Source organism: Castor canadensis, chromosome 6, assembly GCF_047511655.1.
Source record: "Castor canadensis chromosome 6, mCasCan1.hap1v2, whole genome shotgun sequence".
Taxonomy (NCBI): domain Eukaryota; kingdom Metazoa; phylum Chordata; class Mammalia; order Rodentia; family Castoridae; genus Castor; species Castor canadensis.
Genome location: NC_133391.1, coordinates 81,170,173 through 81,189,727, shown reverse-complemented (window position 1 = coordinate 81,189,727; position 19,555 = coordinate 81,170,173). Strand labels below are relative to the sequence as shown.

At 37.8% G+C, this 19,555-nt stretch overlaps 1 protein-coding gene across 10 annotated transcripts in view; it reads left to right on the top strand.

Annotated features, from left to right (window-relative positions):
* Positions 1-11,258, top strand: part of Apc (APC regulator of WNT signaling pathway) — a 127,334-nt gene extending 116,076 nt beyond the window's left edge. For all 10 annotated transcript variants that reach the window (XM_074076961.1, XM_074076954.1, XM_074076963.1 and 7 more), the window contains 2 exons: positions 2,181-2,395; positions 3,840-11,258. In XM_074076961.1, the coding sequence (XP_073933062.1) occupies positions 2,181-2,395; positions 3,840-10,407 (6,783 nt within the window). In that variant the 3' untranslated portion in view covers positions 10,408-11,258. The remainder of the gene's footprint in view (positions 1-2,180; positions 2,396-3,839) is intronic.
* The last annotated feature ends 8,297 nt before the right edge of the window (positions 11,259-19,555 follow it).

Genomic DNA, 19,555 nt, shown 5'->3' with positions numbered 1-19,555 from the left:
AATTAAAACTGCTGAGCTTCTATCCTCACATGTTGATTGTTTTTTGGTTTGTTTGTTTGTTTGTTTGTGGTACTGGAGTTTGAACTCAGTGCCTACACCTTGAGCCGTTCCACCAGCCCTTTTTTGTGAAGGGTTTTTTCAAAATAGGGTCTCACAAACTATTTGCCCAGACTGGCTTCGAACTGCAGTCTTCCTGATCTCTGTCTCCTGAGTAGCTAGGATTGCAGGCATGAGCCACTGTCACCTAACTTACATTTTGATTGTTGAAAGAACTTCCTTCCTGCCTGTTGCCATTTCTCTGACAAGTAGTGTATAAACCTGCTGTGAGATTATTAGCTAGCTATTTCTTGGGTTAGGTCCAAAATGTTCCCTGTGGCATTCAAAGCCTAATTTGACCTCTCTAAACTTCCCACTGTTGCTCAACATGGGCTTTGATCTTTGATCTCTTTCACTTCATCAACCCTTCCCTGCTGATTCCTACATCCAGAACTTTTCTTGTTCTACTTCCCCTGCCAGGAGCCACTGCCTTCTCTCTAAATGTACAGGTCTTATCCTTCCATGAAATATTTTACTTGCTTTATTAAATTCAGGCTGCAGTAATCTATCTTTCTTTGGTTTTGGATGGAAGGTGGTCATCCTGGGGATCAAATCAGGGGGTTTACACATGCTAGCAAGAATGCTACCACTGAACCATATCCCCAGTCCTGCAGTAATCTCTCTCTTAGAGTATTTTGTTATGTTTGTATTGTGTGGAGTACCTCTAATTGTGTTAGGTACAAAGTAGATTTCTATTTCTTGAGGTAGGGGGCAGTACTTGAGTTTGAACTCAGTAATTGCATCCTTGCTAGGCATGCAATTAGCCACTTAAGCCATGCCCAACCCTTTTTGCTTTGATTATTGTTCAGGCAGGGTTTTGTGTTTTTTTGCCCAAGCAGGTCTGGACTGCACTCCTACTTAACCTCCCTCATAACTAGAATGACAGGTGCACACCACCATGCCCAGCTTTTTTGTTGAAATGAGATCTCACTTTTTCCCCAGGCTGAACATGAACCACAATTTTCCTGACCTCCAACTTTTAAGTATGTAGGATTACAAATGTCAGCCACTCCACCTGACCCACAAAGTCAATTTCTAATGAATGTTCCTTGATTGTGTAGTAAGAAAAAACACTGACATATGGATCATGGCAAATCATGACCAAATATCTTTAATTGTATACCAGTGTGTTTCTATGGTGATTATAATAGCTTACTATATTGTATATTAGGGAGTTCTTTTTGTAATTACTTGATTTCTTTGAATTTCTTTTGAATTTTAAGAAATTGTACTTTTTCTAGTACCCTTCCATTTTTTTAATCAACCATATGTAGGTACATATGTATAGTTTTTGTTGTTACTATTGTTTAGCAGTACTGAAGTTTGAACAGGTGCTCTGCCACTTGACTCACATATCTAATCTATTTTGTTCTGATTATTTTGGAAATGGGATCTGGCAAACTATTTGCCCCAGCTGGCCTTGAATCATGATCCTCCTGAGCTCAGCCTCCCAAGTAACTAGGATTACAGGCATGAGCCACTAACACCCAGCCTTTTTTTTTTGGGGGGGGGGGACTGGGGTTTGAACTCAGGACTTCATGCTTGCAAAGCAGCCACTCCACTGCTTGACCACACCTCCAGTCCAATATGTATGGTTTTAATATGAATAAAATGTTGTGTATACATTGCTTTAAAATTTGTTCTTATCATTTAACAACACTTCATAGATATCTTTCCATATCTATATATGATATATAGAGGTTTTTTAATTGAGTTTCTATTATCCTGAAAATATATTTTTTTAGAGGCACTGGGGTTTGAACTGAGGGCCTCACATTTGCTAGGCAGGCACTCTACCACTTGAGCCACTCCACCAACTGAAAATTTCTGTAAATGGAAGGCTCCTAATTTACCAGTGAGGAATGGGCAGCAAGGGACATAAAATAAAAGTAACTTTTATTCAATGAAAGTAAACATAGAAGTTATGAGGGCTGAAGGCATGGCTCAAGTGGTAGAGCGCCTGCCTGGCAAGTCCAAGGTCCTGAGTTCAAACCCCAGTACCGCCAAAAAAAAGAAAAAAAGAAGTTATGAGAAAGTCCAACTCTAATCTCTAATTCAATGACGCATATTCTTTCTTTTAATAGGAGTCCACCCTCAAAAGTGTACTGAGTGCCTTATGGAACTTGTCAGCACATTGCACTGAGAATAAAGCTGATATATGTGCTGTAGATGGCGCACTTGCATTTTTGGTTGGCACTCTCACTTACCGGAGCCAAACAAATACTTTAGCCATTATTGAGAGTGGAGGTGGGATATTACGGAATGTGTCCAGCTTGATAGCTACAAATGAAGATCACAGGTATATACAGTTTTGTATTACTTTTAAATGAATTACTTGTAAATGAATTCATCTCCTTGAAAAGACCTACTTGTAAACAGTGTTTTATGTTGATTATGGAAGTTCTAAGTCAAAATACACTTATTACAATGAAAAGATAACTCCTAATTTAGCTCATTTGTGTTTATTCTAATTATGTTTACAGTATCATAAACAAATCTAGAAATAAGTGGTAGTTAAGAGGTATAGTCAAATATTAGACAAAATCCTTCTCTATTTCTTAGTATGGCATAAAGGAACATGAGTTTTATTTTAAAAACAAAGCATGATCCAGAGTGTATAAAGGCTCACATTTTTCTGGTGGTGTCTTAACATCAAAACTCATATTATTTAACCACCAGTCATTCATCAAGCTACTAGATTTATGAAGCATAAGATATTACTTCAGATTCTGAGCACACATTTTCAAAACTTGGGCTCCATATTATATCAATAAAAATGTAGGTATCTTTCATAGCTTAATAATTTTTAGAATTTTTCCTGTATCCTTTCTCTTTTTCAAAAGAATATGAGGTTCTTTTAGCTAAAGAGCCTATAAGGACATAAACGTGTCTTTTTTAAGTTTTTGATGCACAAACTACAAGCTTTATATCACTTGTGCTATGCTAAGAAGACTCCTTAAAGTCAGTCCTCAGTCGACTACTAGACTACTGAAAGACCACCATGTCAAATATTACTGTGCACCCTTGACAGTTTTAAAGCCCAGTAAAGCAGCATATGCTGTCATTGTCACTTTGCCCTGCATTAAACAAGCTTTAGCTTATTCAAGGCCCAGAGTTCCTTATGTTGTGTTTATATGTTTTAAATGTTTTCAAAACCTTTCATTCATGTTGGTGTAAAGTAACAACTACACACACAGAATCTGTCAGAGAGGCAGCATCACAAAACCAAGCCAGAGGCACAGAGATTACTCTAGAAAGTTTGCTGATCTCGGGACATATGCTGTGCTCCCCGACAACACAGTCAGTTCTGTAGTCAGTATTATGGCATCTATAGACTAAATTACTACGAAGTCCCTGTTCAGTTTAAGAGTTTATGATGTATTTATAGTCCTTAAATTAGAAAACTGCTAACTATGCAAATAGAATAAATGTATCTGCTCCCCCCCAAAAAAATTGTTTTAAGCTATTGCATCAGAGTAGGAAATGTAGAATAGATGAAAAAAATAATACTTCATCTATTTTGACCTATTTTGATCTGACAGATGAGTACTTTAAACCAATAAATATTAAATGAAGTAACAGAACAAAAGGATATAGGATGCTGGAACTTATAGGATAATTGGTACAGTCATATACTATATATGGTATATCTTTAGATTTAAAAATGTTTTCTTTTTATTTGTTGTTACCGCTCATAGATTTTTTTTTAACCTTAATTTTGAGATTTCTTGCTTTTATTTCAGGCAAATCCTAAGAGAGAACAATTGTCTACAAACCTTATTGCAACACTTGAAATCTCACAGCTTGACAATAGTCAGTAATGCATGCGGAACTTTGTGGAATCTCTCAGCAAGAAATCCTAAAGACCAGGAAGCATTATGGGACATGGGGGCAGTTAGCATGCTCAAGAATCTCATTCACTCAAAGCACAAAATGATTGCCATGGGAAGTGCTGCAGCTTTAAGGAATCTCATGGCAAATAGACCTGCAAAGTATAAGGATGCCAATATCATGTCTCCCGGTTCAAGCTTGCCATCTCTTCATGTTAGGAAGCAAAAAGCCCTAGAAGCAGAATTAGATGCTCAACATTTATCTGAAACTTTTGACAATATTGATAATTTAAGTCCCAAGGCATCTCATCGTAGTAAGCAGAGACACAAGCAAAGTCTTTATGGTGACTATGTTTTTGATGCCAATCGACATGATGACAATAGATCAGATAATTTTAATACTGGAAACATGACTGTTCTTTCACCATATCTGAATACTACAGTGTTACCCAGCTCTTCTTCATCACGGGGAAGTTTAGATAGTTCTCGTTCTGAAAAAGATAGAAGTTTGGAAAGAGAACGGGGAATCAGCCTAAGCAGCTACCATCCAGCAACAGAAAATCCAGGAACTTCTTCAAAGCGAGGTTTACAGATCTCTACCACTGCTGCCCAGATTGCCAAAGTCATGGAAGAAGTATCAGCCATTCACACCTCCCAGGAAGACAGAAGTTCTGGTTCTAACACTGAATTACATTGTGTGACAGAAGAGAGGAATGCAATAAGAAGAAGCTCTGCTGCCCATGCACATTCAAACACATACAATTTCACTAAGTCAGAAAATTCAAATAGGACATGCTCTATGCCTTATGCCAAACTGGAATATAAGAGATCTTCAAATGATAGTTTAAATAGCGTCAGTAGTAGTGATGGTTATGGTAAAAGAGGTCAAATGAAACCCTCCATTGAATCCTATTCTGAAGATGATGAAAGTAAATTTTGCAGTTATGGTCAGTATCCAGCTGACCTAGCCCATAAAATACACAGTGCAAATCACATGGATGATAATGATGGAGAACTAGATACACCAATAAATTATAGTCTTAAATATTCAGATGAACAGTTGAACTCTGGAAGGCAAAGTCCTTCACAGAATGAAAGATGGGCAAGACCCAAACATATAATAGAAGATGAAATAAAACAAAGTGATCAAAGACAATCAAGAAGTCAAAACACCACTTACCCCATATATCCTGAGAGCACTGATGATAAACACCTCAAGTTCCAACCACATTTTGGACAGCAGGAATGTGTTTCCCCATATAGGTCAAGGGGAACCAGTGGTTCAGAAACAAATCGAGTGAGTGCTAGTCATGGAATTAATCAAAATGTAAACCAGTCTTTGTGTCAGGAAGATGACTATGAAGATGATAAGCCTACCAACTATAGTGAACGTTACTCTGAAGAAGAACAGCATGAAGAAGAGGAGAGGCCAACAAATTATAGTATAAAATATAATGAAGAAAAACATCATGTGGATCAGCCTATTGACTACAGTTTAAAATATACTACTGACATTTCTTCCTCACAGAAACCATCGTTTTCATTCTCAAAGAGTTCATCTTCACAAAGCACTAAACCGGAACACATCTCTTCAAGCACTGAGAATTCATCCACACCTGCATCTAATGCCAAGAGACAGAATCAGCTGCATCCAAGTTCAGCACAGAGAAGTGGTCAGACTCAAAAAGCTACCACTTGCAAAGTTCCCTCCATCAACCAAGAAACAATACAGACTTACTGTGTAGAAGACACCCCAATATGTTTTTCGAGGTGTAGTTCATTATCATCTTTGTCATCAGCTGAAGATGAAATAGGATGTGATCAAACAACACAGGAAGCAGATTCTGCTAATACTCTGCAGATAGCTGAAATAAAAGAGAACAGTGTAACTAGATCAACTGAAGATCCTGTAAGTGAAGTTCCAACAGTGTCACAACATGTTAGAAAATCCAGCAGACTTCAGGCTTCTGGTTTATCTTCAGAATCAACCAGGCACAAAGCTGTTGAGTTTTCTTCAGGGGCCAAATCTCCCTCCAAAAGTGGTGCCCAGACACCCAAAAGTCCACCAGAGCATTATGTTCAAGAGACTCCACTCATGTTTAGCAGATGTACTTCTGTCAGTTCACTTGATAGTTTTGAAAGTCGTTCCATTGCCAGCTCTGTTCAGAGTGAACCATGTAGTGGAATGGTAAGTGGAATTATAAGCCCTAGTGACCTTCCAGACAGCCCTGGACAAACCATGCCACCAAGCAGAAGCAAAACTCCACCACCTCCTCCTCAAACAGTTCAAACCAAGCGAGAGGTGCCAAAAACTAAAGTGCCCACTGCTGAAAAGAGAGAGAGTGGACCTAAACAAGCTGCTGTAAATGCGGCAGTTCAGAGAGTCCAGGTCCTTCCAGATGCTGATACTTTACTACATTTTGCCACAGAAAGTACCCCAGATGGATTTTCTTGTTCATCTAGCCTGAGTGCTCTGAGCCTTGATGAGCCATTTATACAGAAAGATGTGGAGTTAAGAATAATGCCTCCAGTTCAGGAAAATGACAATGGGAATGAAACAGAACCAGAGCAACCTGAAGAATCAAATGAAAACCAACAGAAAGAAGCAGAAAAGCCTATTGATTCTGAAAAAGATCTGTTAGATGATTCAGATGATGATGATATTGAAATATTAGAAGAATGTATTATTTCTGCCATGCCAACAAAGTCATCACGCAAAGCCAAAAAGTTAGCCCAAACTGCTTCAAAATTACCTCCACCTGTGGCAAGGAAACCAAGTCAACTGCCTGTGTACAAACTTCTACCATCCCAAAACAGGTTACAAGCACAAAAGCATGTTAGTTTTACACCAGGAGATGATATGCCACGAGTGTATTGTGTAGAAGGGACACCTATAAACTTTTCCACAGCTACATCGCTAAGTGATCTAACAATAGAATCACCTCCAAATGAGTTAGCTGCTGGAGAAGGGGTTAGAGTAGGGGTACAGTCAGGTGAATTTGAAAAACGAGATACCATTCCTACTGAAGGCAGAAGTACAGATGAGGCTCAAAGAGGAAAAACCTCATCTATAACGATGCCTGACTTGGATGACAATAAAACAGAGGAAGGAGATATTCTTGCAGAATGTATCAATTCTGCTATGCCCAAAGGAAAAAGTCACAAGCCTTTCCGAGTGAAAAAGATAATGGACCAGGTCCAACAAGCATCTGTGTCTTCATCTGGAATTAACAAAAACCAAATAGATAATAAGAAAAAGAAGCCTACTTCACCAGTAAAACCCATGCCACAAAATAATGAATGTAGAACACATGTAAGAAAGAATGCAGACTCAAAAAATAACTTAAATGCTGACCAAACTTTCTCAGACAACAAAGATTCAAAGAAACAGAATTTGAAAAATAATTCCAAGGACTTCAATGATAAACTCCCAAATAATGAAGATCGAGTCAGAGGAAGTTTTACTTTTGATTCACCTCATCATTACACTCCCATTGAAGGAACTCCTTACTGTTTTTCACGAAATGATTCTTTAAGTTCTCTAGACTTTGATGATGATGATGTTGACCTTTCCAGGGAAAAAGCTGAATTAAGAAAAGGGAAAGAAAATAAGGATTCAGAAGCTAAAGTTACTAGCCACACAGAAGTAACCTCAAACCAGCAATCAGCTAATAAGTCACAAACTGTTACAAAACATACAGTAAGTCGAGGTCAGTCTAAACCTATACTGCAAAAGCAAACCACTTGTCCCCAGTCATCCAAAGATATCCCAGATAGAGGAGCAGCAACTGATGAAAAACTGCAGAATTTTGCTATTGAAAATACTCCAGTTTGCTTTTCTCGTAATTCCTCTCTGAGTTCTCTCAGTGACATTGATCAAGAGAACAACAACAACAAAGAAAATGAACCTATCAAAAAGACTGAGCCTCCTGACTCACAGGGAGAACCAAGTAAACCTCAGGCGTCAGGTTATGCTCCTAAATCATTTCATGTTGAAGATACCCCTGTTTGTTTCTCAAGAAACAGTTCACTTAGTTCTCTTAGTATTGATTCTGAAGATGACCTGTTACAGGAATGTATAAGCTCTGCAATGCCAAAAAAGAAAAGGCCTTCAAGACTCAAGGGTGATAATGAAAAGCATAGCCCCAGAAATATGGGTGGCATATTAGCTGAAGATTTGACACTTGATTTAAAAGATATACCTAGACCAGATTCAGAACATGGTTTATCCCCTGATTCAGAAAATTTTGATTGGAAAGCTATTCAGGAAGGTGCAAATTCCATAGTGAGTAGTTTACATCAAGCTGCTGCTGCTGCATGTTTATCTAGACAAGCTTCATCTGATTCAGATTCCATTCTTTCACTGAAATCAGGAATTTCTCTGGGATCACCTTTTCATCTTACACCTGATCAAGAAGAAAAACCTTTCACAAGTAAAGGCCCACGAATTCTCAAACCTGGGGAGAAAAGCACATTGGAAACTAAAAAGATGGAATCTGAAAATAAAGGAATCAAAGGAGGAAAAAAAGTTTATAAAAGTTTGATTACTGGAAAAGTTCGATCTAATTCAGAAATTTCAGGCCAAATGAAACAGCCCCTTCAAACAAACATGCCTTCAATCTCTCGAGGTAGGACAATGATTCATATTCCAGGAGTTCGAAATAGCTCCTCAAGTACAAGTCCCGTTTCTAAAAAAGGTCCACCCCTTAAGACTCCAGCTTCCAAAAGCCCTAGTGAAGGTCAGACAGCTACTACTTCTCCTAGAGGAACCAAGCCATCAGTGAAATCAGAGTTGAGCCCTGTTACCAGGCAGACTTCCCAAATAGGTGGGTCAAATAAAGGACCTTCTAGGTCAGGATCTAGAGATTCCACTCCTTCAAGACCTGCCCAGCAGCCATTAAGTAGACCGCTGCAGTCTCCAGGTCGAAACTCAATTTCTCCTGGTAGAAATGGAATAAGTCCTCCTAACAAGTTATCTCAACTGCCTAGGACATCATCCCCTAGTACTGCATCAACTAAGTCCTCAGGTTCTGGGAAAATGTCATATACATCCCCAGGCAGACAGATGAGCCAACAAAACCTTACCAAACAAACAGGGTTATCCAAGAATGCCAGTAGCATCCCAAGAAGTGAGTCTGCCTCTAAAGGACTAAATCAGATGAATAATAGCAATGGTTCCAATAAAAAGGTGGAACTTTCTAGAATGTCTTCAACTAAGTCAAGTGGAAGTGAATCTGATAGATCAGAAAGACCTGTATTAGTACGCCAGTCTACTTTCATCAAAGAAGCTCCGAGCCCAACCTTAAGGAGAAAATTGGAGGAATCTGCTTCATTTGAATCTCTTTCTCCATCTTCTAGACCAGATTCTCCCACTAGGTCCCAAGCACAAACACCAGTTTTAAGTCCTTCCCTTCCTGATATGTCTCTGTCCACACATTCCTCTGTTCAGGCTGGTGGATGGCGAAAACTCCCACCTAATCTCAGTCCCACTATAGAATATAATGATGGAAGACCACCAAAGCGTCATGATATAGCACGCTCCCATTCTGAAAGTCCTTCCAGACTTCCAATCAATAGGTCAGGAACCTGGAAACGTGAGCACAGCAAACATTCATCATCCCTTCCTCGAGTAAGCACTTGGAGAAGAACTGGAAGTTCATCTTCTATTCTTTCTGCTTCATCAGAGTCCAGTGAAAAAGCAAAAAGTGAGGATGAAAAACACGTAAACTCTGTTTCAGGAACTAAACAAATTAAAGAAAACCAAGTATCCGCAAAAGGAACATGGAGAAAAATAAAAGAAAGTGAAATTTCTCCCACAAATATTACTTCTCAAACCACTTCCTCAGGTGCTACAAATGGTGCTGAATCAAAGACTCTAATTTATCAAATGGCACCTGCTGTTTCTAAAACAGAGGATGTTTGGGTGAGGATTGAGGACTGTCCCATTAACAACCCTAGATCTGGAAGATCTCCCACAGGTAATACTCCCCCAGTGATTGACAGTGTTTCAGAAAAGGGGAATGCAAATGTTAAAGATTCAAAAGATAATCAGGGAAAACAAAATGTGAGTAATGGCAGTGCTCCCGTGCACACCGTGGGCTTGGAAAACCGTCTGAACTCCTTTATTCAAGTAGATGCCCCAGACCAAAAGGGAACTGAGACAAAACCAGGACAAAGTAATCCTGTCCCTGCAGCAGAGACTAGTGAAAGTTCTATAGCAGAGCGCACCCCATTCAGTTCAAGCAGCTCCAGCAAACACAGTTCACCTAGTGGGACTGTTGCCGCCAGAGTGACTCCTTTTAATTATAACCCCAGCCCTAGGAAAAGCAGCGCAGATAGCACTTCAGCCCGGCCATCTCAAATCCCAACACCAGTGAGTAACAACACAAAGAAACGAGATTCAAAAACTGACAGTACTGAATCCAGCGGAACTCAGAGTCCTAAGCGCCATTCTGGGTCTTACCTTGTGACATCTGTTTAAAAGAGCTGTAAGAATGAAACTAAGAAAATTAGGTGTTAATTACAACTGCTATATAGAAATTTTGTTTCAAATGAAACTTTAAAAGATTGAAAACTTTTGTAAATAGGTTTGATTCTTGTTAGAGGGTTTTTGTTCTGGAAGCCATATTTGATAGTACACTTCGTCTTCACTGGTCATAATTTTGGGAGGCAATCTTGATAGGGAAAAAATGGTAAAGCCAAGTTTATTTGTACAGTATATTTTACATGTATTTAAGTAGCACCCATCTCATCATCCTTTAATTATTGCTTGTCTTAAAATAATGAACACTACAGATAGAAAATATGATATATTGCTGTTATCAATCATTTCTAGATTGTAAACTGACTAAACATCAGGGAGAAATTGGTAATTTATGCAAAAAAAGTTTTAGTCCTTGTGAATTCATCTAACGTCATAATTAATCATGTGGCTGTGAAATTCACAGTTAATATGGTTCCCAATGAATAAGTTTACCCAGCCTGCTTTGCTTTACTGCATGAGTGCAACTGATGGTTCAATTTCAGAAGTAATGATTAACAGTTCTGTGGTCACATGATGTGCATAGAGATAGCTACAGTGTAACAGTCACACTATTTTGTGCTCAAAAAAAAAAACTGTAACTGTAAAACATTGAATGAAACTATTTTATCTGCACTAGATTTTATCTGAAAGTAGGTAGAATTTTTGCTATGCTGTAACTGTCGTATATTCTGGTATTTGAGGCACGGTGGCTGCTCTTTTATTCATGAGACATGAATCGTGTCTCAACAGAAACTAAGTGAACATTTCAGAATAAATTATTACTGTATGTAAACTGTTACTGAAACTGGTATTTGTTTTAAAGGGTCTTATTTCACATTTGTATTACTAATTATCAAAAGAGCCTCTTTTAAAAGCTTATATAATTTTTTTCTTCAGATTCTATGCATTAAGAGTAAAATTCCTCTTACTGTAATAAAAAAAAAATTGAAGAAAACTGTTGGTACTTAACCATTCCTGAAATTTATTTTTAGGAAATTATCACTTCTTGATGTTCAGTATTTTTTTTCCTCGCCCCAATGAAGTTCAGTTAAGACAAATGCGTATAATAGTGTAGACTGCCAGGCACCAAAGTAGGCATTGAATATAATAGGCCCACGTAGACTATTTCCTTCTTAATAGAATTCTATACTTAAAAATTAATTGAGTATTCTTAGGTAAAAGTGGTCTTTTTCAAGCTTTACAGTATAACTGTCTTACCCATTCATCTTCTCCCTACTGCTGCTTGGTCTGAAATGAACACCTTTTAATAACCCTATGTTAGGGCAAATTTTTGCAGCCAAGTATAATCAGTACTTTCCCATACTCAGAAAATACAAATCACATGGAACTTCAAATATAGATTTAATACCATTAAGATAGTGAAAAGAATATTTTTAAATCCTGATCTATTAAGGAATGCTTTATTTTTGATGGGTAGAGTAATGGGGTGTGTGTGTATTAAGTGCCTACTTCCTCAGGCAATAGGGAGACTTTCATGAAGGAAGTCTTATCAGCATACACTTAACAAAAGTAATTTACTTACTATATCTTCCCTGAATTTGTTCTGAAAGAGCAGAGTGTCAATGATGATAATGCTCATGTATTTGTTGAATAAATGGTTTTGGGGGGTTTGTTTTTTTTGTTTTTTCCTGGAACTGGAGTTTAAACTCAGGGCCATGCACTTGCTAGGCAGGCACTCTACCACTTGGAACTTTACTCCCAGCCTGAAATTTTTTTTATTTTATTTATTTATTTTATTTTGGTGGGACTAGGGTTTGAGCTCAGGGCTTCACAGATGCAAAGCAGGTGCTTGAACCACACTCTAGTCCTCTGAAAATTTTATTTTTAATGACAAAATTTATGCACTGTGCATTTGGAGAAAGGAAAGAATTTTTAGACCTGGTGGAGGACTATGACGAAGAGGTAAGAGAGTAAGCACACCTGTCTGGTGCCCTTGAAATCACGCCATATATTTAAAATTATTTGCCTGTTACCTGATTTTGAGGCTGAATTTTTTTTTTAAAGCAAGAATGCCAGAACACAAAATGCTGTGACTTGAACTAAGGTCTTTTACACCAAAGCCCATCATCTTTCCACTCTTCCACTTTGTGAACACCTCAGTTTACTTACCTTTGCAATGTCTCTGCATAAGGTTTCTGTCAAATTTTATGAAGTTTATGAACAGTATTAAATCTGTTTATAATAGAGTGTTCTCCATGGCTGCGGTAAACACAGGAAGACATGAGTATAGGTTGTATCTATTTTCCTTTTCTTTCAATCTTGATTTTCTATTTCAATTGTTGCATGCCAGTTTTTATAAACCACTTCAAGCACTAATGGAAAGAAAAGGGGTGTCAGTTAATTAGAATAAAATTGTCTTTTAATTCAAGTTTAAAAAAAAAACCAGCATAAATAATAGAAATGAAACCAGAGTTCATTCTACATACTCAAAGACTGAAACTCCAGTGGGCAGTGCTATTGGGAGAAAGGCCACTCTATTATCCCTTAAGGAAAAGGTTGCTGGGTGAGATGCATGTAGGTAATGGCTCTGAATTAGTAAAGGGGCAAATCTCAGTTCTATTTTAAGAAGTTCACAGAGTTCTGCCCGAACTGAGGTAGGCCAAATACTGCCAGTGTCTGCTTTTGCAAGCGGCTGAGCCCAGAGCTGGAAGTTGGTTAATATTTGTGATGCCTGTTACAGTTGGGGAGGTACTATCTCACTTTGGACTGCAGCAAGGAAATCCTATGGCCGTGTTTTCAAACAACTGTTTGAACACACACAACTGGAACAGACACATAATTTGATTGAGTAGGTCTGAAATGGCCTGCAAGAATTTACACTTTTTACAAGTTAAAAGGTAATGCTGACGCTTCTAATCTGGGCACCATACTTTGAGAATTACTGTCCTCGGTAAGTAGTGTGCTATCAACTCTAGCAATTCAACAACAGGACTTTAATCTGCCAAAGAATACATTTTCTTCTAGGCATGAAAGAATTGAATATTACGCTATCCAATCTGATATAGCCCATCTCAGCTCCCAGTAGGAAACAAACTTGCTAAACAAATAATTCTAAAGACATCTTCTATGTCTGAATGATCAGTAATGTTCCCTTTGACATGATTATTGTAAAAGGCAATAACCTCAGCAAATACTCAATTTGGATCTGCAGTAAAATTAGACTATGAAAAGGGAACATTAAAGTGAGGAAAAATTGATTCAATGTATCAATATGCAGAAGTGTTAATTAACTGGCAAATCGGACTTATATTTGAGGATAAACTTTACAAACTACCTGGGCACTAAGAGTAAAGAAGAGGGAAATAATGAAATAAAAGATAAGCCCTGGACCACTCTTTGTTGGAACTCACCCTCCCCCAACTCTGGGGGCTCTACCCTCCTAACTTACACATTTCTATATCAACAAACTCCTGCTTTACTTACCAAAAAAAAGATAAACAATGAGAGGACCAAATAGCACTGTAAGTAGATAATTTCTTGGTTAGACAAATCATGTTATCACAAAGTGAAAGGAGTCCATCACTGTGGATGAGAGCCAACTGCACTGTATCTAAATTCACATAGTCATAGGGTTTCTTTGCATCTAAGAAAGGAAGAGTGTCAGAAATGTAAAAGGTGCATTGCCCAAAGCTGAGTAGTCAGATCATTAAAATTTATCATTTTTCAAACATCATGGTTGCTGAAAGAGTAAATTATTTTTCTCATTTTCTAGTAAGCATGTTTCCTTCACATTATGCTGAATTTGTAATGCTGAGCCAGCTCATGCCTGTAATCCTAGCTACTCTGGAGGCAGAAATCAGGAGGATCACTGTTCAAAACCAGCCTGGGCAAAAAGAGTGTGAGACCCTTTCTTAAAAAACCCTTCACAAAAATAGGGCTAGTGGAGTGGCTCAAGGTGAAGGCCCTGAGTTCAAGCCCCAGTACCGCCAAAAAAATAAAATAATAAAATATTTTGTAATGCTGAAATCTATGAAATGCGGCTCCTGTCAACCCAGGTCATTTTCCTGCTATTAACTCTGGTTTATAAAAATATATTCTGCTTTATGTTAGGCCTTTGATGCTTCTTTCAGTCTGTACGTTCTATATGTATAATACTGTTCTTGGTGCTAAATATACTTTCCTCTGAAATCAGGATAATTTTTCTCTACATTTATGACTGTTGTTTTCTTGAAGTTATCTTATTGTTAACTTTTTTTATTAAAAATACTCAATGTATACTAGTGAAGGTGACCATTGACTATAAAGCAACACTAGTGAAAAATAACTTGAAAGAAATGTCAAACATAATCTGCCCTAATTACACCCTTTTTTGGGATCTAAACACTAAGCCCCACTGGTAAGTCAACAATATTACCCAGTCTTTGCCTCTGACCATGGCTGTTTGTTTGCATCAGAGGTAGATAGATAGCTGCCCTCGAGACTCATCAGCTGGTCAGTAACTGAAGACTTACATGGCCTAGCTTGGGGGAAAAACAAAAGTGACAAGGCCAGCCAATTTGAAATAAAAGAGTCACAAAATTTCTGACTGGTGAGTGCTGGAACTGAAAGCTCATGTAGACTTATAGCCAATTACTATGATTGGCATCATGATAAACTTAACAGAAAGTCAGCCAGGAGAGAAAGAGAAGGGAACAGATTCAGGAGGGAGGGAGGCGTAGAGAGCAAGTAAGAGACAAACTGAACCATTGCAGTCACTTCAGTCCCTGTCATTTCTGGTACCTTGTTCTACTTTTCCTAACTTGGGGGCATTTGTGACCTAACCCCACATTGTTCCTGAAGTAATGAAACTAACAGAAAACCACAGTTATATACATTTTAGTGAGTTGTTTCTTGTGCTAGGGATCGATCCCAGGGAGAGTACTATGCAAGCACTCTACCACTGAGCCACACCCCAGCATGTTTTTTATTATAAATTTTTATTAGTATATATTCATTACATGGGATTTGAAGTGACAATTCCAATCCCAATGTGTTTCTTGTTTTTTTTTTCTTTTTTAATTTCAAAGATAGAGGAAAATGTTTTAAAAACAGTGGGAAGAGAAGACTAGGTTCTCTACAAAAGAAGAGAGGAAAAAAAAAAAGGTTGGCTTCAGGTCCCTGCAATAGAAAAGGGCAAAGAAGAAAACCACCACCAAAAACAGAACAATATATGCAGAAATGTTACTAAGAATTCTGAAACCAGGCAAACTTAACATTTCATTTACATGAAGTGTTTTTTGTCATTTGGGATTCTTAAATTTGTTAAAACAAGTCCTTTAAATGACAAGACGTGCATTTAAAGAGTAAGTCTTGGAAACTACACTGGGGAAACAATATTCCAATCACACTGTGAGATTTCTTCAGTAAAGACCCAGTTGTTACTCCTAAAGGCTGGAACCTTCTGACACCATTGCCGTAAAATACTTGTGGTACTTGCTTCCTCACACTGCTTCCTTCTGAATTGAAGTCTTGCTTGGGTGCATGTGATTGGTAGAGGGTTATGTTAGATGCCTGTGGAATCTGGAAAAGTCTGTTGGTGGGTGGGTTTTGTTTTTTTTTTTTTTAACTGAGGAGGCGGGATTCATAACCCAGATCTTTACGGGGCACTTCGAAAGCTCTGACCAACCAGAATCTATGACATTACCACAATATACCAGCAATTAAAATAACTGGGAACTTACTGAGCAATAAAACTTTTAAAGTTGAATAAATACATAATTTGGCTAATCTGATCATAAATCTCAATGTGAATGTCCAAAGAAGTCAAAACTGAAAAGATTAAATGCTTAACAATTATCCAAACCCAAACTGGGAAACAAGGATTAGAAGACAGGGAAGAATTAAAACATCCTGAATTTTGAATCAGGTCGTGCTGATAGGCCTTTTATTTTTAACTTAAATAAAAGTTTTTCTTTTTTGATGGAACTGGGGTTTAACCTCAGGGCTTCATGCTTGCAAAGTAGGCAACCTACTGTTTGAGTCATGCCTCCAGTACATTTTGCTCTAGTAATTTTGGAGACAGGATCACAAGAACTATTTGTCACGCTGGCCCTTGAGTTTTGATCCTCCTGATCACAGCCTACCAAAGTAGCTAAGATTACAGGTGTGAGCCACCAGTAATCCAACAATATAAGTTCAATTTTTTATTTGGTCGTAATCACAATGTTAAAAAGTAAGTTTTTCTGTCTTTTAGGTTGTAAATTACTAAAGTAACTAATGATACTTAAACAAGATAACTGTGTGGCTCAAGCAGTAGAGTGCTTTGCTAGCAAGTGTGAAGCCCTGAATTCAAACCCTGGTACTGACAGGAAAAAAAATTACAAAAATAAGTTTTGGTAGAAGGTCTGCCAAGCAAGCACAAAGCCCGAAATTCAACCTCCAGTCCTTCTGGGCAGGGGCAGGTGGGGATGGGAGGGTATCAAAGAACAGTGGAAATGAAGGAGGGAAATGCCACAACAAAGCATAAAATGGTGCAATAATACCAAATATAAAATAACTACTGTCAGACTAAATAAAATAAGATCCTTTACTAACAAAGACACTTTAATGATCCAGAAAGAATTAAACTACAACCATACCTGCACAGGCAAATGCAAAGAAAACAGTTATGGCAGATTTATGCCAAAGTGTAATTCTGGAGAAAAAGCATTAAATACAAAGATGGACATCAATTATGAAACCCTCAAGGCTTTATATAAATGAAGGAGAACAATTATACAAAGAGAAATTGAGCTAGGTGTGGTGGTACATATCTGTAATCTTAGCACTTAGAAGGCTAGGAGGACTGAAAGTACAAGGCCAACCCTGGGCCATGTATCAAGACCCTGTGTCAATTTTTTTTTTTTCACAAAACCATGGGACCAGTGAGAATCTCAATGTTTAACAAATGACTTCGGCCATTCAAAAGAAAAAGTTGTCTAAAACCACAACTTCTTTTAAAACCATGAATACTGTTAAAAGAAGGTTTTTCAGAAGGTCCTTTTCTTTAGCCGAGGACCTTGATGGGTTTGGGATCTGTAAAGATAAGCCTGGAATTTGGATGAGAGAAATTAGAGAACAGTTAATTGGGTTGCTTAAGAGAGGTAAGAATTTGGAATTCTTGGGCTAGTACAGGAATAAATGGCTGAGAAGAGATTGTAGAGACCAAGAGGAGAGAGGAGTCCGAAAATGGTGAGTCCAAGGTCCTGGGTGGGGATAGCATGGCCAATGAAGGCCCTGGAAATATAATGGCTAAACAAATTTCAGAAACAGATGTGTTCAGTTGGAACCCTAGGTCACTGTAAAAAAAAAAAAAAATCTGTTCTTGCATTAATGTATTCACTTGAGGGTTTTTGGTTTGCTTTTGTTCTGGGAGGGGGTCTTTTTATCTTTGCTGTACTGGGATTCAAACTCAGGGCCTACACCTTGGGCCTGTCCATCAGCCCTTTTCTGTGATGGGTTTTTTCCAGATAGGGTCTCAAGAACTATTTGCCCAGGCTGGCTTTGAACAACGATCCTCCTGAGTAGCTAGGATTACAGACGTGCACCACCAGAGCCCAGCAGGGGGGTTTTCATTTAGTTGGTTTGATTTTTTAAGACAAGGTCTTGTTATATAGCCCATGCTGACCTAGAACTTTTTATCCTCCTATTGATGAGTGCTAGGATTATAGGTGTACTTCACCACACTAGGTTTATTCACTTGTTTTTAATTTTCATTATCTTTCATCAAATTATCAATACTATCATAGCTTCACCATCATATTATCAATAATTATTAACTATAAGTTAGATTTCAGTACTCACCATTGTTTTCTCTATATTACATGCCCTTGGTTTTCTTTAATTCTTTATGTTAATTTAATTTGGTTTGACTGGAGTAATTCCTGTAATAGTTATTTTTTCAGAAAAGCTCCCTTGAGGTTATACTTTCTAAATCTCTGCTCAGTTTAACATTGCCCTCACCCAAGGATAATTTGGATCATACTTTTTGGTCTCAGTTCTTTTTTCTCTTTTTTTTAGAACTCCTGTTTCTTATCATTTATTATTGCTAAGAAGTCTGAATATCAGTCTATATTTTTCCATTATATATATAACTGTTATTTCCTACCTGCGTGTCTATAGAATTTTCATTTTTTATTTTGTAAAACTGGGGGTAGCAGGCATGAGGCCCTGAGTTCAAACCTCAGTATTGCAAAACAGTTTAAGAAATTTTACTAGCATAAGTGTAGCTGTCTTTAAATATTGGATCTTCAATCTTGAGTCTTCAGTAACTGTTCTCGAATTATCTCTTACTGCTGCTCTCTCTGTCACTTCCTTTCTCTCACTTAATAGTGCCAGAAATTGGATTGGAGGAGCAATTCATGTGGTAGAGTACCTACCTAGCAAGCCTGAGGCCATGTGTTCAAACCCCAGTACCAAGAAAAAAAAAAACCTTAACCAGAAACCAAGCCTCTCTCTCCTGCAATATTTCAGCAGTAATGTAGAGTTAGACAAGAATATGGATCTAGCAGAGAATGGTGCTCAATAATATCAACTCCGTTATTACTTTCCTTAGTGTGTATGAACTAGAAAATAATCACCAATTTTAATACTGGCCTTATTGTCTAAAGTTACTTCATGGCCCTAAGAAAACAACTCCATGGTAAGTAGGCTTCTACATTATTAAGCCTCAGACTACCTTGGTCATTTCCCACTCTTTCATATATAGCTATTGATATCCTAAAATAGGTAAAGTATTTGAAAGTTTAGATTCATTTCATCCCTAAACAGTCCTTTTATTTTCAGTCATTGCATGATACTCTTTTTCCAGGAATCGTGGACACTTTTAAAGGAAATAAAAGTCAGATGTGGTGGTACATGCCTGTAATCCCAGCATTCAGAAGGCTGTGGCAATAGGATTGTGAGTTTGAGGCCAGTATGGGCTACATGGCAAGATCATATTTTATAAAAAAATAATAATAAAATTTAAAAGGAGTCAGAGTTATTTATATCAGGACCATACTCAATCCAGTACTAAGAAACTGCAAGAAAGACTGAGATGCAGGAAGAGAAATGAGGGAGAAAAGTCAGGAGCTTCCTGTCAGGCTAACTGAGCATCTGTGCTCAGCTGTCATTAGTGCAACAGGTA